The sequence below is a fragment of the Ranitomeya imitator genome, chromosome 4, assembly GCF_032444005.1.
Source record: "Ranitomeya imitator isolate aRanImi1 chromosome 4, aRanImi1.pri, whole genome shotgun sequence".
NCBI classification, from domain to species: Eukaryota; Metazoa; Chordata; class Amphibia; order Anura; family Dendrobatidae; genus Ranitomeya; species Ranitomeya imitator.
This window is the reverse complement of record NC_091285.1, coordinates 420,737,270-420,759,093: the sequence shown is the minus strand read 5'-3', so window position 1 is coordinate 420,759,093 and position 21,824 is coordinate 420,737,270. Positions and strand designations below refer to the sequence as shown.

General features: G+C 42.4%; 1 protein-coding gene across 2 annotated transcripts in view; it reads left to right on the top strand.

The window, feature by feature from the left end:
• SND1 (staphylococcal nuclease and tudor domain containing 1) overlaps positions 1 to 21,824 on the top strand; it is a 980,965-nt gene that overhangs the window by 884,100 nt on the left and 75,041 nt on the right. For both annotated transcript variants that reach the window (XM_069765442.1, XM_069765443.1), the window contains exon 18: positions 12,992 to 13,133. In XM_069765442.1, the coding sequence (XP_069621543.1) occupies positions 12,992 to 13,133 (142 nt within the window). The remainder of the gene's footprint in view (positions 1 to 12,991; positions 13,134 to 21,824) is intronic.

Genomic DNA, 21,824 nt, shown 5'->3' with positions numbered 1-21,824 from the left:
CAGGCGTTTACCACTCATGTATGTGAAGATCTACAGTATTGTCCACTAAAGAAAAGCCATACAAAAATCCCATATTTACACAAAGTATAGTATGTCATTGTGTTTTCATTCTTGTGTTTCTTGGAAAGTAGATATGGAATGTGCGGTGACAAGGAATATGACAAGGCTGTCACCAGCGTGGTCCCTAGAAATGCAGCAGAATTCCATTTTGTTTGTTAGAAAGTAACTTGTTATCCTAGCCACCAAAAGCTGCAGTCAGGTGGGAAATCAGGACTGGTAGTTGTAGTCTTGTAGAAACCATTCGAGATGTCACCAGGATGTATAAGGCCTCTTTCACACTTCCGTCTTTCTTTTTCCATCACAATGCGTTGTTTTGTGGAAAAAAAAACAGATCCAGCAAATGTTTCTGCTGGATCCGTTTTTTTCTCATAGACTTGTATTAGCGACGGATTGTGACGTATGGCCTTCAGTTTCATCCGTCGTAAAGTCTTTGTCCGTCGGCCGTAGACAACGGACAAAGTAATGTTTTTGAAAACCGTTGCGAAGACGCATACACAACGGGTGCATATAGCCTCGACAGGTCCGTCAAGAAACGGACCCAGTGCACCCGTTTTTTACAATCTGCACACTATCCGTCTTTTCAACATTTTGACAGATCCTGTGCAGATTGTAAAAACGGAAGTGTGAAAGAGGCCTAAGATACCACTTTTTCCCTTCCATTCCCCAAAAGCCAATGACCTCTCGGGATAAATGAACTTCAGGCAGAATTGATGTTTTGACAAACTTCAAAAAAAGCTTGTTGAAATTTCAGACAAAAAACTGATTAAACTGCAAATTCATCCTTTACCTGCATTCCAAACTGGTGGTGAGATACAGTGATGGATGCTTTCCAGCAGACCGGATACCTTCTCGTTTATCAAATGATCCTTTTAATTACATCCCTTTGAAAATCTCCTAAGTGAAATGAATTAACAAATGTGAGGAACCATATGGGTCAGATTTTTCTTCTGGAACCATCACCTGTGTTTTGGGAGTGGAGGGGGAGGAGGGAAGTGGACATAGTGGAGTCTCGTCTGTGTTGTGAGCTGGCGAGCTCAGTGGGACTATCAGCATGTATTGTCTATATACTTAATACAAACTGGCCCCTTTTGCTGTAGCGCATATACATCAGTTCTAATGCTGTAGATGAATCTCTGCCAGCCCACTTGTTTCTCCTCTCGTCTTGCTGTCCCTGGCATGTTTTCTCCATTTATTTCTTGCTGCCTCTTTCCATTATTCTCTGTGCATCCTGTTTCCAGCTCTGCTCCTTTTTTCTCTCCCCATCATCACTTCTCTCTTCCTCTCTCCCTCCCTTTCTCCCCGTTGTGCCAAGTTGTGTAGCTGCTTGATGAAACTCCAGCTTCTCAGTCTTAAATCAACTCCCACAGACAATAAATCCTACAGGCTGAATTGTATGATAGGAGTTAGAAATGACTGGTTGCATTTAAGATGTAATATTGCAAATTGGCTGCATTAGCAGATGTTCAGCTGCTTCTACTGGAAGGGTTTAGATCAGCATCTCCCTGTGTATAATAGCGGTATGTTCTAAAAGCAGAGTACATACAGACATTACACAGCCAGAAGCTTCCACTTTATTTTCCATTAAAGCCGCAATCCTCCGAGCTTTCATGAGCAAGGTCCTCAACTCTTCTTTTAGCGATGAGTATCAGGCCGCAATTTCCCCTCATTGTACGGATCTCACCTATATGAGTTATGTAAAGAATACTGTAATACAAATTGTCCATAATGATGGGCTACCTGTTTCCGAAACATAATTTTATTGTAAACTGCGCAAGCACAACTGCTGGACACCCCAAACACAATATCCAAAATTGTCTCAAGAGTCGGTGCCCTGTATACAAGCAGCGCTGCGCCATGGTGACATTATTAGAGGAAACTTGGCTACAGAGGAATGACAGAAGTGGATTCACTTTTCATTAATCTAGTGTTTCCCAAACTCCAGTCCTCCCTGCGTCAATAGATGAGGTTTTCTTTCCTAAGTGTTGTACACGTGATGGAACTATCATCAAGACATCAGAAACTGCAATGAAATCCTGAAAACATGATTGATCTGTTGGGGGCGGTGAGGACTGGACTTTGGGAAACATTCACTTAGGCTACGTTCACATTAGCGTTGCGCCGCCCTGCGTCGGCGGCGCGACGCATGTTAAAACGCGCGCAAACGCGCGCGCGTTTTGCGACGCGTGCGTCGTTTTTGACGAAAATCGGACGCACAGAAAATGCAACTTGTTGCATTTTCTTGCGTCCGACGCTAGCGTCGGAAACGACGCACGTGGCGAAAAACGCCACCCAAAAAACGCACGCGTCCCCTATGTTAAACATAGGGGCGCGTCGCCGCTGCGTCGCCGACGCAACAGCGGCGCAACGCTAATGTGAACGTAGCCTTAGTCATATGCAGGTTTACCAATTTAATGATACAATGGAATCACTGTCTTGAAAGCAGGGCCGGCTCCAGGTTTTCATGGGCTCCGGGTGAAAGAGTCTTAGTGGGCCCCTTTAACACATACCACAGTCCATGATGGACAGATACGGAAGATAAATATAGGTATGGTACATTGTCAAAGATTTCACTTACTTCTTACATTACATGAGTGATATCAATAGCTCAGAAACCAGACAGTATAGTCATCCATACAGTATTATGGGCACCACATAGCGCTCCATACAGAATGAGCCCCATTTATTGCTCCATACAGAATAATGAGCCACATATATTGCTTCATGCAGTATTATGGGGACCACATGTATTGCTCCATACAGTATAATAGGCCCCATATAATGCTCCATACAGTATAATGAGACACATATATTGCTCCATACAGAATAATGAACTCCATATATTGCTCCATTAAAAAATGAGCCCCATATATTGCTCCATACTGTATAATGGGCAGCATATATTGCTCTATACAGACTAATGGGCCTCATATAATGCTCCATACAGTATAATGAGCCACAATCCTAATAATGAGCCCCAAAAATTGCTCCATTGCTCCATGCAGTATATAATAGGCACCATATATTGCTCCATACAGTATAATGAGCCCCATGTATTGCTTCATGCTGTATAATGGGCCCCATAGAGTATAATGAGCCCCATATATTGCTCCATCCAGAATATGCCCCATAAGATGCTCCATATATAATGGGCTCCATATGATGCTCTGTACAGAATGGCCCCATATAATGTTCCATACAGAATATGCCCCATATGATGCTTCATATATAATGGGTCACATATATGATGCTCCAATTTATGATGGGCTCACATAATGCTTCATATATAATGGGTCACATATATGATGCTCCAATGTATGATGGGCTCACATAATGCTCCATATATAATGGGCCCTATATGGGATGCTCCAGTGTATGATGGGTCCATATATGATGCTCTAGTGTATAATGGGCCCCATATATGATGTTCCAGTGTAAGATGGACCCCATATATGCTGCTCCAGTTTATAATGGTCCCCATATATGATGCTCCATATATGATGCTCCAGTGTATGATGAGCCCCATATATGATGCTCCAGTGTATGATGGGCCAAATATATGATGCTCCAGTGTATGATGGGCTCCATATATGATGCTCCAGTGTATGATGGGCCCCATATATGATGCTCTAGTGTAGGATGGGCTCCATATATGATGCTCCAGTGTATGATGGGCCCCATATATGCTGCTCCAGTGTATGATGGGCTCCATATATGATGCTCCAGTGTATGATGAGCCCCATATATGATGCTCCAGTGTATAATGGGCCCCATATGATGCTCCAGTGTATGGTGGGCTCCATATATGATGCTCCAGTGTATGATGGGCCCAATATATGATGCTCCAGTGTTTGATGGGCCCCATAAATTTCTCCAAACATATAAAAAAATATATGCACCTCTGGCCCCTGCTCTGCTCCAGACTCTCCCGCTTCATCGCATTGCTGTCTCCCGGCTCTCTGCACTGTGACTATGCAGGCAGAGGGCGCACACGAGTCTCTGATTTGAATGTCATTCAGAAGACGCCACAGTGGTGGAATGGGGAGAGGTCAGTATCGCAAGCGGGGGGAGGGGGCCCACTCACGGGTGCAGTCACCGGACCCCAATAGCGCATCAGTGTCTCCAACGGCGAGTGAGCCTCCCACCTGCTCTTTGCCCTGGCACTTGCCTGGGAGCTGACGCCTGTCCTGCTTGTAAGTCTCCCCTCTACACTGCTTGTGGAGTAAAGTAATGAGCTAATGCATGAATTGCATTCTTTTTCAATCACGATGCTGTCTTTCGAGGTGTCTGGTTTGTATATAAAGTATGCCTTTTTAATGTATACCTTTATAATATAATATATGCAACAATGGAAATTTACATTGATCTATCTGTAACTTAAAAAAAATCATCATGTTCTGGCATCAGAACTTGCTGATCATACAGAGATAAGTGGTGCTACACATTTTCTTCCTGAGGAAGCAGTCCCACCATCTGGTCTTTTCCAGCCATGTCGACCATTGACTGACATATATTGCTTTCACTATTATAAAATATAAAAATTGGAGGTTTTACAGGGAATTAAAATTTTAAAAACGTCAGAGAGCCTTTAAAAATGAAGCAGTATGCATCCATAGCGATCCACAGTAGCTGCCTTTCTGACGCTTACCTGGTCTCCTCTGGTCTGTGCCTCCTGGTCATGTCATAAATGGCTAAGAATGTCTCCTCAGTCAGTTACTAATTCAGGCAATTCAGCGCGAGTGAGCATTCCTGTTATGTCATGGAAGGGACTAGGATGTGACCACAGTCTGACGCATTGGCAGAATAATGTAAATTCACTTGTAACCCCACTGCAGTGTTTTATATAGTACTGTTTTCCTGCTGCTGCAGAGTATAATATACCTCATAGTCTGTAGAATATTTAAATATAATCCTCATTTTTATAGAAAGCATGAAGATGTTTCTTATTAATGGTGGACAAGAATCTCCCTGCTATACTTCAAAAAAGAGGTTCTGTAGCAGCTGAATTGTTGCAGTGCGCTTTTATAGTTGTATCTAAATGTTATAGCGGTACGTGCTATCATGAAGTCTACTGCTGCATTTTTTTTTAAATATGCAGTATGTCAATTCTTTCAGCAATTTTACTGCATTTTTCTCCCATTTCATAAAATCATAGATTGTTAGTGTCCCCACCCCTGCTCAATGCAGGATTCAATAAACTTTCTCAGACTGATGTCTGTCCAGCCTCTGTTTGAAGACTTCCATTGAAGGAGAACTCACCACTCACTCACCCTCACTATCAAATATTTTTTTCTAATATCTAATCTGTATCTTCTCCCTTTCAGTTTCATTCCATTGCTTATCGTGTTTCCATGTACAAATGAGAATAAGGATGATCCCTCTACATTGTAACATCCCTTCAGATATTTGTAGACAACTATTCAGTCTCCTCTTAGCCTTCTGTTTTGCACGATCAGCATTCCCAGATCTTTTAATCGTTCCTCATAGGACATAGTTTGCAGTCCGCTCACCATTCTAGTAGCTCTTCTCTGAACTTGTTCCAGTTTTTCAATGTCTTTTTTAAAATGTTGTTCCTAGAACTGGACACAGTATTCCAGATGAGACCTGACAAAGGAGGAGTAGAGAGGGGATAATTACCTCCATGTAATCTAGGTTGCCCACTGTTCACGCTTACGGTATCTAGATTCTTCTGAATCCTTTCTCTGTCTTTAGTGATAGCTATACTTTCTAGATTTGTGTTGTCTGCAAATTTGATTAGTTTATTTTCAATTCCCTTATCTAGATCATTTATGTAATTGTTGACCAACACTGGGGCCAGGATAGTCTTGTGGCACCCCTTTTGAAACACTTTTCAATTGGATGTGTAACCCTTTATTACTACTCTGAGTACAATCACTAATCCAGTTATGAATCCACCTAACTGTAGCCTTGTCAATCCCATACTTGGTCATTTTTTCAATAAGGATAGTATGAGATACTTTATCAAATGCTGGCTCTGGTTATTTAAGGTATTTTTATCCAAGTACTTACGGTACATAAATTCTGTTTAATAATTTGTCTAAACATGTTTCCTGGCATAAAAGTAAAGGCTCACTGTCCTGTAATTTCCGGGCTCCATCTTCTTTCCTTTTTTGAAGATATTGACAACATTTGCCTTTCTCCAATCTTCTAGGACTTTTCCTGTTCTCCAGGATTTTCAAAGATTCTGGCTAGTGGTTCTGCTATTTCTTCTGCTAACTCTTTCTGTACCCTAGGATGTAATTCATCTGGGCTAGAAGATTTAAAGGGAACCTGTCACCCCGAAAATCGCGGGTGAGGTAAGCCCACCGGCATCAGGTGCTTATCTACAGCATTCTGTAATGCTGTAGATAAGCCCCCGATGTTACCTGAAAGAGGAGAAAAAGACGTTATATTATACTCACCCAGGGGCGGTCCCGCTGCTGGTCAGGTCGGATGGGCGTCTCTGGTCCGCTGCGGCGCCTCCTATCTTCATTACAAGACGTCCTCTTCTGATCTTCAGCCACGGCTCCGGCGCAGGCGTACTTTGCTCTGCCCTGTTGAGGGCAGACAAAGAACTGCAGTGCGCAGGCGCCGAGCCTCTGACCTTTCCGGCGCCTGCGCACTGCAGTAGTATCCTCTGCCCTCAAGTGGGCAGAGCAATGTACGCCTGCGCCGGAGCCGTGGCTGAAGATCAGAAGAGGACGTCTTGTAATGAAGATGGGAGGCGCCGCAGCGGACCAGAGACGCCCATCTGACCTGACCAGCAGCGGGACCGCCCCTGGGTAAGTATAATATAACGTCTTTTTCTCCTCTTTCAGGTAACATCGGGGGCTTATCTACAGCATTATAGAATGCTGTAGATAAGCCCCTGATGCCGGTGGGCTTACCTCACCCGCGATTTTCGGGGTGACAGGTTCCCTTTAAGTTAATTTAAATTAGCTAAGTGTTCCCTCACCATCTCTCTGTTTATAAATAGTAGATTATTTTGTTCCTTCAATGGCACCATGAAGATCAGTTGATGTTGCAATTGCTTTATTAAAGAACACAGATGCAAAATGGGAATTTAAAAGTTTGGCCTTCTCAACATTGTTTTTCAACCACTTCACCCTTTTCCTCCTGTAAAAATCCTATAGCATCTTTGACTTTTGCTTTTGACATACCTCCAAAATCCTCTTTTACTGCTTTTGGTCTCCCTTGCAAGCCTCACCTCATTACTGGCTTTAGCTCTTCTAACGCTTGTCCTTCATTTCCTGCAAACAGCATTATATTCTTCTTTCGTTATGCCCCCCTTCTTACCATTTAATATACATTTCTTTTTTTCCTTTTTAACAAGTGATTAAGTTCTGTATTCATCTAGACTGATCTCTTTAAATTCTTCCAATTCTTCCTTCTTTTTTGGGATTGTTACCAATTGTGCATGGAGAATTTCATTTAGCAAAATCTCCCATCCCTCTTGGACATTTCTTTTCTTTAGAACATCCACTTTCCTACTCTCTTTCTGAGTCCATTGAAATCTGCCTTTCTGAAGTCCAAATTTAAAGTCTGAGTCCTCGCTGGTCTTCCATTGAAAAAAAAAAAAAGGACCAGAAAAAAAACGCATCAGAAAATGCTGCAAAAATGCACATTTTTTACGTAGCATCTTTCTTGCCAAAAGACAAGTTTTTGGTGCAGGAATTTCTGCTGCCAATACTAGAATTGACCGTCAGCACAGAATGACTGTTCAGAGCAAAGTGCAGGGGTTCTTCACCTTTCTTTGGCTATATAAAGCCAAATCTGTCAATTAAAGAAGAGGAGGTGGTGGAGATAGATGGAAAACAAGCAGGTGGGAATGTGTATTAAATTATTTGTCATGCCTTTGTGCACTGATCGCTTGTACTTGGTTTGATCGATCATTCTGTGCTGACAAGAGACCCTTTAATGTGTACACTTGCGTTTACATTACACAATTATTGGGAAAGATCATTCATAAGAATTCAGTAAAAACAGAATGCTGATCTCATGACGAATGAACATAACACTCAATTGTAGTGTGAAATGATCTTTTCACATGCTTAAATAAAATCCTCATTCTCGGCAGCGCATCCTCCTGTGTTAACAGGACTCGTGCTGCCGAGAACAATGACTATATATGCACACAGAACAATCTGCTACTAATAGTATTGTGCGTGCCGTAACAGCGCAGTCAGACTATATAATCTGGTTATTACATGCCTGCAGATTGGCAAACATTTAGTTGATTTAATGCAACAAGTCGTCTAATGTAAATGAACCCTGTCCAAACCACTATGACTTATAATAGTTTAACAAACTGAGCTGTGTTTTCACTATGGCCTCACATCTCTTGTAGGAGGATGCTGCCAGTATTCTCTATAATTTGTATCATTCTCTAGTTAACATATTGTTTATGGATTTATAATTGGCAGCGCTAGTGGCATATTGCTTGACCACTTGACGATCTGCTGCCATACTAGTTTTCATACACAGGGCTTGAGAGTATCTGGTTTGCTTTTTTCTGATAATAATCCTGAAGATAAGGGTTGTCAGCGGTGCCTGCTCCTCTAGTGGAGAGATGGAGTATGTAGTCACTAATGCTTCTCTGGAGTAATTATCTCTGTCCGTTCCCATCCATCACTCTGCCTCCTTTCCACCTGCTGGGGACTATGTCATTTCCAAGTTATTTTTGCTGAGGTTATAGAGGACGATTTTGACAAGGAGATGCTGTACCCAAGAACTGCTTGGTGATGGGCATTTTTTTCTTTAGAGCTGAGCTTTTACCATACCTCCTGAATTTGCATTATTAGAGCAAGTTTTGCCTGCGCTGATATCACACAATGGCTGTTCAGATGTAGAACCCATGTACACGCACTGTGTGTTACTAGTTTTGAAGTGAAGGTTATATGTACAGTTATTTCTGTTAGGGCAGGGTTGCACAACACTTAGCTGTACATCACCAGTAAATGGCGTTGATATTGCATGCAGTATTAATCTGCAGACTTTCTTATGTGTGATACCTACACATTATGACCTGGACTCAAAGGGAAAAACTTTCATCCCAAAATTGATCATACACGTTAAATTGTGAAGCGAACATCCAGATTTCAGTGTGACAGCTTCAACCATCAAATGTGTATTAGACAAAATTTGAGAAATTGGGAACATCCACAGGGACGTAGATAAAAGTAAAAGGTCTTTACTCAAAATCCATAAAACCACAAATTAGTTCAGGTAATACATTAAAATCTTCTGATGCCCTTAGTTATAGAATAGAGCACAGTGAATATGTGAATGTATTTATACGTAAAAGGACCAATTGTTGCAAGAATTGGAAACAACCTATAGCGAGCCTCCATATGAACACATATACAGTCATGGCCAAAAGTATTCACACCCCTGCAATTCTGTCAGATAATACTCAGTTTCTTCCTGAAAATGATCGCAAACACAAATTCTTTGGTATTATTATCTTCATTTAATTTGTCTTAAATGAAAAAGCACAAAAGAGAATGAAGCAAAAAGCAAAACATTAATCATTTAACACAAAACTCCAAAAGTGGGCCAGACAAAAGTATTGGCACCCTCAGCCTAATACTTGGTTGCACAACCTTTAGCCAAAATAACTGCGACCAACCGCTTCCGGTAACCATCAATGAGTTTCTTACAATGCTCTGCTGGAATTTTAGACCATTCTTCTTTGGCAAACTGCTCCAGGTCCCTGATATTTAAAGGGTGCCTTCTCCAAACTGCCATTTTTATATCTCTCCACAGGTGTTCTATGGGATTCAGGTCTGGACTCATTGCTGGCCACCTTAGAAGCATCCAGTGCTTTCTCTCAAACCATTTTCTAGTGCTTTTTGAAGTGTGTTTTGGGTCACTGTCCTGCTGGAAGACCCATGACCTCTGAGGGAGACCCAGCTTTCTCACACTGGGCCCTACATTATGCTGCAAAATTTGTTGGTAGTCTTCAGACTTCATAATGCCATGCACACGGTCAAGCAGTCCAGTGCCAGAGACAGCAAAGCAACCCCAAAACATCAGGGAACCTCTGCCATGTTTGACTGTAGGGACCGTGTTTTTTTTCTCCTGTAAACTCTATGTTGATGCCTTTGCCCAAAAAGCTCTACTTTTGTCTCATTTGACCAGAGAACATTCTTCCAAAACGTTTTAGGCTTTTTCAGGTAAGTTTTGGCAAACTCCAGCCTGGCTTTTTTATGTCTCGGGGTAAGAAGTGGGGTCTTCCTGGTTCTCCTACCATACAGTCCCTTTTCATTCAGACGCCGACGGATAGTACGGGTTGACACTGTTGTACCCTCGGACTGCAGGGCAGCTTGAACTTGTTGAGATGTTAGTCTAGGTTCTTTATCCAACATCCGCACAATCTTGCATTGAAATCTCTTGTCAATTTTTCTTTTCCGTCCACATCTAGGGAGGTTAGCCACAGTGCCATGGGCTTTACACTTCTTGATGACACTGCGCACGGTAGACACAGGAACATTCAGGTCATTGGAGATGGACTTGTAGCATTGAGATTGCTCATGCTTCCTCACAATTTGGTTTCTCAAGTCCTCAGACAGTTCTTTGGTCTTCTTTCTTTTCTCCATGCTCAATGTGGTACACACAAGGACACAGGACAGAGATTGAGCCCACTTTAATCCATGTCAACTGGCTCCAAGTGTGATTTAGTTATTGCCAACACCAGTTAGGTGCCACAGGTAAGTTACAGGTGCTGTTAATTACACAAATTAGAGAAGCATCACATGATTTTTCAAAGGGTGCCAATACCTTTGTCCACCCCCTTTTTTATGTTTGGTGTGGAATTATATCCAATTTGGCTTTAGGACAATTCTTTTTGGGTGTTTTTCATTTAAGACAAATTAAATGAAGATAATAATACCAAATAATTTGTGTTTGCAATCATTTTCAGGAAGAAACTGAGTATTATCTGACAGAATTGCAGGGGTGTGAATACTTTTGGCCTTGACTGTATATGGTCTGCAGAGCACTGGTGGAAACCTGCACAGTGCACATATATGGTCTGCAGAGCACTGGTGGAAACCTGCACAGTGCACATATATAGGGTCTGCTGAGCACTGGTGGAAACCTGCACAGTGCACATATATAGGGTCTGCAGAGCACTGGTGGAAACCTGCACAGTGCACATATATAGGGCCTGCTGAGCACTGGTGGAAACCTGCACAGTGCACATATATAGGGTCTGCAGAGCACTGGTGGAAACAGAGGCCAGACGGAGTCCAGAGTAACTCTGCTGCCTCATTGTAGTGATTCGCTCACTCGGGGATTTCATCTGAATCGTGTCACTCGGAGATTTAGATGTAAACCACGATATAAGTGCTCAGTGTAGTGCGCCAGATAAATGTGATCAAATACGTTATGTAAAATATTCCCAATAAAAGCTTCAACTCAATCCAAAACAAAGCTAGTCCCCACTCAATTCCGTCATCTGTTAACAGAAATATAGGTTAATGGTAATACACGTTACTGGTAGTACAAAGGCTCTAGAAAATTGAAATGGCTCCTCGTACTCTAAAAGAAATTAAGCTAATTCTGCGCTTCCAAATGCCACCCTCTCCCTTCTGTGTGCATTAACCACCTTTAGCCTCCATATGTTTGGCAGGGTTATAATTTCCAAAATGGGATCACTTGAGGGGGGATTCTGCTCTTCTAGCACTTAAGGGCTCTGTATATGGAGTCCACAAACTATTCTATGAAAATAAGCGCTCCGTTCCTCCTGAGTCTCGTCGCATGGCTAGCCAGTATTGTACAGCCACATATGGGATATCTCTAAATTCAGCAGAAATTGTAGGGAAATTGTGAAAATGTAAAATCTGTGGCTAAAACAAAATGTTGGTGGTAAAAATGTAATTATTTTTTATTCACTGCCCATTGGAATATTCTGTGACACATCTGTGATGTCAATATGATCACTGCACCCGAAGATGAATTATGAAGAGGTTTAGTTCGTAAAATGGGGTCACTTATGGGGGATTCTGCTGTTCTGACACCTCAGGGGCTGTCTAGTGGGTCATGGCACTCTCAAACCATAACCATAAAATCTACACAATAATATGGCGCTCCTTCTTTTTTAGGCTTTGCACTGTGCTTCAGAAGTAGTTTCCGATTACATGTAGGGTATTGGCGCACTTAGGAGAAATTGAAAAGCAAACTGAGAGGTCCTTTTTTTCCTATTCGTCTTTAAAAAAAATTTAAAAATTGGGGCTAAAACAACATGTTAGTGGAAGAACTGTAATTATTCTTCACTCTCCATTGGTATAGATTTCTGTGATGCATTTATGGTTCAATATATTTACAGAACCCCTAGATGAATTCATTAAGAGGTGTACTTTCTAAAAATTACATCTCTCATGTGGGGTTTCTGCTGTTTTTGCACTTCAGGGGCTCTGCTAATGTGGCTGAAACCATTCCAGCAAACTCCAATATGTCGCTTTTTCCCTTCTGAGCTTTCCACTGCACCTCAAAAGTAGTTTTGCCCCACACATTGGATATTGGCACACTCAGGAGAAATTGCACAACTTTTGGGGTCCATTTTCTCCTGTTACGTTTGAAAATATAAAAATATGAGGCTAAAAGAACATTTTGGAATTAAAAATTTGATTTTTTTTTTTTTTATTGTTTTCTTAGCTCTACGTTATAAACGTCTGTGAAGTACCTGGGGGTTCAAGGTGCTCACCACACATCTAGATAAGTTCCTTGAGGGGTCTAGTTTTCAAAATGGGGTCACTTGTGTGGGGTTTCTACTGTTTAGTCACATCAGGGGCTCTCCAAATGCGACATGGCATGGTTATTTGTATGCTTGTGTCTAACATATTCGTATATTGTCTTAACTGTAAATTTGGATGACAGACTATGCAATGTTAGCACACCACCGTCTAAATAAAATAGTTTTCTCTCCTTACAGATCTGGTCTAAGTTTGAGGAGCAGCCTGTAGAAGAAGTAGTTTCTGTGGTGGAGGAAAAGGAAAGGAATGCAAATTACAGACCTGTGCTAGTTACCGAGATCACAGATGAGCTGCACTTTTACGTTCAGGATGTTGAGACAGGTAAGGCGCTCACTTGGCCATAGTGTTGCTTTTGGTATACGGGCATAACCGTCCCATTCTGTGTCCTTGTACTGGTATGAGACTGCCTTCTGTAAACTTTGTTCTTTTCTTTCACATTCTCACTGTGCCAGTTTATAGGCTCATAAATTCAAAGCAGCGCTGCTCTTGGCTAGGCACAGAATTCATTAAACTCATTAAGTGAACTTTGGGTGCAATATTAGTGCAATACATAACACTGACACATGGGGAGAAATAATTCCTGGAAAGGTCATTTCTGTCACTAGCAAAAAAACATTGTAATATCAAAGAAAAGGACATATGTACATTAAACTAATCAGTCATATTTCTGTAAGGACAGAGCACTGATGTTTTCCGGTGTAGTTAATCAAATCACAGTAAAAGCCATATTACCCAAAACAGAAAAAACATAAACAGAATGCATAAGACATGCAACACTAAAAAATATTCCAGACAGTGGAAAACATACGCATACCAGGGTATTCTACCCTTAAAATTCTTGTATGCTCGAGATCAGCCACCCCCAAACACCAATATTCCCAATAGACATCAATTTGTCCACTATAGTTAGGCTCTTATCTCTTTTCCACACGTCACAAATACTACAACTTAAAGTAGACAAATTATATAACCTGTGACGTATACATATCCTTTGCCCTATGCCTTTTATCCCATCACCTATTTGTCAGGGCTTTTTTTCAGCCTATCATAAGGGCATCGAATATACAAAAAGTGTTGGTACCCCAGATAAAGCCAGTTTCATCACAGCACTCAGACCTCTTTACCCGCCTCCTCAACAGGCTTTTATATGGGGTTTACTAACACCATACTTGGCAAATCAGATGGATCTCACCCATCCGGATGTTGTTTAACAAGAGCGTCCTCCATTCCAGATTAAGTGGTGGATGCTATCCCCTCCTGGCCTGACGCGTTTCGTTGTCCTCATCAGGGGATAAGCTTGGGGCCAGTATAGTCATGCCATATGTGAGACGCTGTCAATGCGCGTGTATCCTTTAGCGCTGCACGCTCCTAAATAAGCACCTTACATTCCATTATGCACGTGTTCCCGGCCAGGACACAGCTTAATATCCGGTTTCCGGATCGCTCGTGCTAACCAGAAATGTACCGTGGAACGCAAGCGCCTGTGCTCACAGACATACATACCGCACATGCGCAATAACCCATCCCTTGCTTGCCATATCTCATACATTGGCAGCAGGGATTCATCAAGGGCAAAGCCCAGTACTCTGGACGAAAAGAGTTTCACCTACACTTCCTGCACTGGTTATGACATGGGAGGCACATAACTGAACCACATACAACTATGTACAGGTTAACCCCGATAGGTTACACCTTTTAAGATATCCTATAGATTACCTAATCAGAGACCTAAAAAAGGGAAGGATCCTCAAAAAATAAGAAAAGCGAAAAAACAAGGAGGCAATAAGAGGAGGCAATTGGGATCAAGGAATTCTCGAAAAAGAGTGTAAATGGATTTTTTGACTGCTAACTGTTGATCCTAAAGGTCTTAATGACCAACTATCCTTCTCTTCTTTTCTCTGAGGTAGGGCGCGATAGGGACAATAGGGAGGGATAGCCGCCGTTGAGTGGGGGCGCCACTGCGCAGGTACTAGGGTGCCAACCTCTGCGTTAGGTAGTGGTAAGGAAGTATAGGGCACCCTAGGGAGCTATTAGGCTTAATCCCCCACTCTATCTCCTATTTGCTTTTTCCTTCTTGAATTTTTATAAATATCCAGTCTCCTGGGGTTGTTTGTTTGTTGTCCGCACATTTTTTGGATATATGAATAGAGACATTGTAATTCATATTTCCTCGTTCTCGCCATCTCTTATCTATATATTTGGGATTTTTGGTAGGCATGGAGTGTCTGAATATGCGCTCGCCAGAAGTTTTTTTTTTTTTTTTTTTTTGCTTTTCTTGTTTTTTCGCATTTCTTGTTTTTTCGCTTTTCCTCTTTTTTGAGGATCCTTCCCTTTTTTTAGGTCTCCAATTAATCTATGGGATATCTTAAAAGGTGTAACCTATCGGGGTTAACCTGTACATAGTTGTATGTAGTTCAGTTATGTGCCTCCTTCCATGTCATAACCAGTGCAAGAAGTGTAGGTGAAACTCTTTTCGTCCAGAGGACTGGGCTTTGCCCTTTATGAATCCCTGCTGCCAATGTATGAGATACGGCAAGTAAGGGATGGGTTATTGCGCACGCGCGGTATTCCGCGCATGCTCGGCATGTATGTCTGTGAGCGCAGGCACTTGCGTTCCACGGTACATTTCCGGTTAGCGCGAGCGATCCGGAAACCGGATATTACGCTGCGTCCTGGCCGGGAACACGTGCATAATGGAATGTAAGGTGCTTATTTAGGAGCATGCAGCGCTAAAGGATACACGCGCATTGACAGGGTCTCACATGGCATGATTATACCGGCCCCAAGCTTATCCCCTGATGAGGACAACGAAACGCGTCGGGACAGGAGGGGATAGGATCCACCACTTAATCTGGAATGGAGGACGCTCTTGTTAAACAAAATCCGATATGAGTATGTTTTTCCACTGTCTGGAATATTTTTTAATGTTGTATGTCTTATGCATTCTATTTGTTTTTTCTGTTTTGGATTATATGGTTTTTACTGTGATATATATTAAAGGTTAATTTTTAATCCAGCCCGCTGACAAAAAACTAATTTGTGATTGGATTATACCACAAGCTGAAAATTGTAGTTACCGTAATCAAAGCCTATCAGCCTTGCCATTATATTAAGGGAATATTGCAGAACTGTTATTTCTTAAAACAATTTTTCATATTACTCCCTGGTCGGCATTTGGCTATTCTTTACAATGACTAGAGTTATAGATTAAGTCCTTCCACGATTGTCCAAAAAAGCTGTTTAACATCCTGACTGTATTGCAAATTACCGTAAGACATATTTAAACCTTAAAAAAGCCAGACCTATGACTTACCAATTCTTCATTAAAACCTTTTGTAGTCCACTCAGAAGTGATACACAAGGCAATGCCTTCAGGCTTATTTTTTCTTCATACCTTGCTGATTTGCTGTTTTTTAGCTCATCTATATTACAGTAGAGCCGAGGTCGGTGACTGCAGTTTAGTGGCAATGCATAGGTAGTCTCAGACACGCTTCCTGTCTCAGGCTTGGTCAGGTCGCTGTTCTCTGCCTCCTCGGATTGGCTGTTGTGTATAAACATGAGTGCATTATTAGACCACCAGGAAGTCGATGTAAGGAGAGCTAATTTATAAGAATAATTATTAAAGGGATTCTGTCACCCCAAAAATGGCCTATAAACTAAGGCCAACGGCATCAGGGGCTTATCTACAGCATTCTGTAATGCTGTAGGTAAGCCCCTGATCTATCCTGAAAGATAAGAAAAACAGGTTAGATCATACTTACCCAGGGGTGGTCCCGCTACGGTCCGGTCCGATGGGCATTGCAGTCCGGGTCCGGTGCCTCCCATCTTCATACGATCACATCCTCTTCTTGTCTTCTTGCCGCGGCTCCTGCGCAGGCGTACTTTGTCTGCCCTGTTGAGGGCAGAGCAGAGTACTGTAGTGCGCAGATGCCGGGAAAGGTCAGAGAGGCCCTGCGCACTGCAGTACTTTGTTCTGCCCTCAACAGGGAACACAAAGTACACCTGTGCCGGAGCCGCAGCATGAAGACCACAAGAGGACGTCATCTGATGAAGATGGGACGAGCCGGACCGGACCGCGACACCCATCGGACCAGACCGGGACCGCCCCTGGGTGAGTATAATATAACCTGTTTTTCTTATCTTTCAGGATGCATCGAGGGCTTACCTACAGCATTACAGAATGCTATAGATAAGCCCCTGATGCCGGTGGGCTTAGTTTATAGGCCATTTTTGGGGTGACAGATTCCCTTTAAGTAGAGACTAATAGGTTACTGGTGCCAAAAGGAAGAAGAAATCTTGAAGAGTTGTTTTATTGTTCAGTTGGAACATGGCAGAACTTGCTATGAATTTATGAAGGAACAGCTCAGTCTGTATTCCTTGCCTGCAACATGTATAACTGAATAACAATAATATTTTTTAGTGTTGTGGCCAATTTCTTGTATATCAGGAGGATGCCAAATTATTTTAAATACAGTTTAATGGAGAGTTTTTGGTGGCAAGAGTAGCATGAAATGTAATATTTCTGTGTACAAGGGAAAATGGCAGCTATAGGTGACTGCAAGCAGAAAAATCACAGGCATTCTTTGATATCTCGCCCTGTACAGCCTAACGTTGACCCTCAAATCGGTACAGGACATTTTCGTTATGTTTTCACTTTTTTTTTTTTTTTTAAGCTATACAGTTGGTTTGATATTGCCATTGCCCCCTGAGTCTAATCGGGCCACGTGGCAACTTTTAACCGCTTATTGGCATCTTTTACTTTTAGGAGGCATAGTACAGGTGCTTCTCACAAAATTAGAATATCCTCAAAAAGTTAACTTATTTTAGTTCTTCAATACAAAAAAGTGAAACTCATATATTATATAGAGTCATTACAAACATGGTGATCTACTTCAAGTTTTTTTTCTGTTAATGTTGTTGATTATGATTTACAACCAATGAAAACCTAAAAGTCATTATCTCGGTAAATTAGAATACTTTACAACACCAGCTTGAAAAATTATTTTGAAATCCGAAATGTTGGTCTACTGAAATATATGTTAAGTAAATGCACTCATTAAATGGTCCAGGCTCCTTTTGCATCAATTACTGCACCAGTGCGGCATAGCATGGAGGCGATCAGCCTGTGGCACTGCTGAGGTGTTATGGAAGCCCAGGTCGCTTTGAGAGCAGCCTTCAGCTCGTCTGCATTGTTGGGTCTGGTGTCTCTCATCTTCCTCTTGACAATACCCCATAGATTCTCTATGAGGTTAAGGTCAGGCGAGTTTGTTGGCCAATCACGCACAGTGATACTGTTGTTTTTAAACTAGGTATTGGTACTTTTGGCAGTATGGACAGGTGCCAAGTCCTGCTGGAGAGTGAAATTTCCATCTCCAAAAAGCTTGTCGGCAGAGGGAAGCATGAAGTGCGCTAACATTTCCTGATAGACAGCTGCACTGACTTTGGTCTTGATGAAGCACAGTGTTGTCCTACACCAACAGATTACATGGCTCGCCAAACTATCAATGATTGTGGAAACTTCACACTAGACCTCAAGCAGCTTGGATTATGTGCCTCTCCACTCTTCCTTCAGACTCAGGGACCTTGATTTACAAATTAAATGCAAAATTTACCGTATTTTTCCCTTTGTAAGACGCACTTTTTCCTCCCAAAGTTGGGGAGAAAATGGGGGGTGCGTCTTACAAAGTGGACATGGCTTACCAATACCCTGGGTGTGGGCCGCAGGCTGGGATCAGGGGGTGTCTCCGGGTGCCTGGCGGTTGCTGGCCGGTGCTGCGGGTGTCTCCGGTGCCCAGCGGTGCTGCGTGGGTGTCCGGCGCTGCCAGGGGCTCTGCCGACATTTTGAGACAGGCCAGAGCCCCAGTAATTCCACAGTTCCCTGTGCGTGTGCGGTGGACTCCAGGATGCGCATACGCAGTTTGTGATCTCTGGTCCAAGATCCCAAGAGATGAGATTTCAGCGCTGAGATAACATCTCTCGAGATCTTGGTCCCGAGATCACCATCTGCCCATGCGCCACCCCCGGCGGCGGACATATTCCCGGAGTCCACCGCACGCGCACTGGGAACTGTGGAATTACCGGGGCTCTGGCCTGTCGTAAAATGTTGGCAGAGCCGGAGGCACTGGCCAGCAACCGCCGGGCACCCAGAGACACCCGGCAGCAGCACTGGACATGCACCAGCACAAGACCCCCGCACCAGCGCGCCGCACATCGGAGCCCCCTCTCATCCTAGCCTGCGGCCTGCAGGATCACCTCACTCCTGCCTCCTCCAGCAGCAACCCTGGGACCCCGCTCACCGCACCCACCACCCCCGGTAAGCAATAAGAAGCATGAATTATAAGAAGCACCACCATTTTATTAAAAAATATTTTTTTCTTATTTTTCTCCTCAAAATTTGGGGTGCGTCTTTTAATCTGGAGCATCTTATAATCCGAAAAATACCGTACTTTCATTTGAAAACAACACCTTAGACCACTGAGCAGCAGTCCAGTTCTTTTTCTCCTTGGCCCAGGTAAGACGCTTCTGGCATTGTCTATTGGTCATACTGTTTAATTTTCCCTTGCAGATTTGAACCTTTAAAGTGTTTTTCAAATCTGCGGCATGTCAATTCTTTCAGCATTTTTCCGTTTTTTCACCCATTCAAATGAATGGGAAAACACTGCAAAAAAGCACATATTTTTACTCATCATTTTTCCTGAGAGCACTCTGGTTTTTGCAGCAAGAAAAATGTGTATGCATACACTTAGTCACATTGCATGAAGGAGACCAATGACCAATAAAAGTGTAAAACTTGTCCGATCAGATGAAGACTTGACCAGGATTAAAGAAAGGTTTGCTTATTTTCCATTCCCCTTAGATATTGGGATTCTTGCCTATAGACTTCATTATTCATGTCTTTATTTTCTTAGATGCTCCAAGTGGGGCCATTCTTTTCATCTGCTTTCAGGTCTAGTACTGAATGTGCTTCATTGCTGTAACATTTTGTTTACTTCCTCTGCAGTGTCATGTTCAGACCGTGCTCCTCCTTGTTTTATTTTTTTTAATTAGTCTCGTTTAATTAAGGCGGCATTATTAGTTTAACAGAAAGAGGTCCATGTAGCCTTGAGCTACAATAAACTCGCAGCATCTTTCCTCTTCTGTGATAATGGTCTCCAGTATGATAGCAAAAGAGCGGTGTCTGTGTTGTGTTTGGTGGCACAGCTAAAGGGAGGGGTGTAAGGATCTCTCGCTAGAGAGATAGGGCTGAGACACCGTTAAATGCGAACCCGATCTCCCAGGGGACATCTGGCATGATCTAATTGAGACATAAAATGTAGAGAGGATGCAGAGAGGATTGATATTAAAGATGAAGCAATTAGTGGAATATTTCAAAATAGCAGCAGTCACTTCGGTTTTATTCTTCCTCCAGTGTGTTATTTTCTCTCCATATTTTGAAGTTAAAGGGAACCTGTCCCCCCCCTCAGGCGTTTGTAACTAAAAGAGCCACCTTGTGCAGCACTAATGCTGCATTCTGACAAGGTGGCTCTTTAGTTACAAACTAACTAAAGAGTTGTAACTAAAGAGCCACCTTGTCAGAATGCAGCATTTGTGCTGCACAAGGTGGCTCTTTTAGTTACAAAGCCTGAGAGGGGAGACAGGTTCCCTTTAAGATTTAGAAGTGAAGACACATGCTCATACACACACACACACACACACACACACACACACACACACACATATATATATATATATATGTATATATATATATATATATATATATATATATATATATATATATATACAGTACAAACCAAAATTTGGACACACCCTTTCATTTAAAGATTTTTCTGTATTTTCGTGACTATGAAAATTGTAAATTCACACTGAAGGTATCAAAACTATGAATTAACACATGTGGAATTATATACTTAGCAAAAAAGTGTGAAACAACTGAAATTATGTCTTATATTCTAGGTTCTTCAAAGTAGCCACCTTTTGCTTTGATGACTGCTTTGCACACTCTTGGCATTCTCTTGATGAGCTTCAAGAGGTAGTCAATGGAATGGTTTTCAATTCACAGGTGTGCCCTGTCAGGTTTAATAAGTGGGATTTCTTGCCTTATAAATGGGGTTGGGACCATCAGTTATGTTGTGCAGAAGTCTGGTGGATACACAGCTGATAGTCCTACTGAATAGACTGTTAGAATTTGTATTATAGCAAGAAAAAAGCAGCTAAGTAAAAAAAAACGAGTGGCCATCATTACTGTAAGAAATGAAGGTCAGTCAGTCCGAAAAATTGGGCAAACTTTGAAAGTGTCCCCAAGTGCAGTGGCAAAAACCATAAAGCGCTGCAAAGAAACTGGCTCATATGAGGACAGACCCAGGAAAGGAAGACCAAGAGTCACCTCTGCTTCTGAGGATAAGTTTATCCGAGTCACCAGCCTCAGAAATCACAGGATAACAGCAGATCAGATTAGAGACCAGGTCAATGCCACACAGAGTTCTAGCAGCAGACACATCTCTTCAACAACTGTTAAGAGGAGACTTTGTGCAGCAGGCCTTCATGGTAAAATAGCTGCTGGGAAACCACTGCTAAGGACAAGCAACAAGAAGAAGAGACTTGTTTGGGCTAAAGAACAAAAGGAATGGATATTAGACCAGTGGAAATCTGTGCTTTGGTCTGATGAGTCCAAATTTGAGATTTACACAGAAAATGTGAACGGATGGACTCTACATGCCTGGTTCCCACCGTGAAGCATGGAGGAGGTGTGATGGTGTGGGGGTGCTTTGCTGGTGACACTGTTGGGGATTTATTCAAAATTGAAGGCATACTGAACCAGCATGGCTGCCACAGCATCTTGCAGCGGCATGCTATTCCATCCGGTTTGTGTTTAGTTGGACCATCATTTAATTTTCAACAGGACAATGACCCCAAACACACCTCCAGGCTGTGTAAGGGCTATTTGACCAAGAAGGAGAGTGATGGGGTGCTACGCCAGATGACCTTTCCTCCACAGTCACCAGACCTTAACCC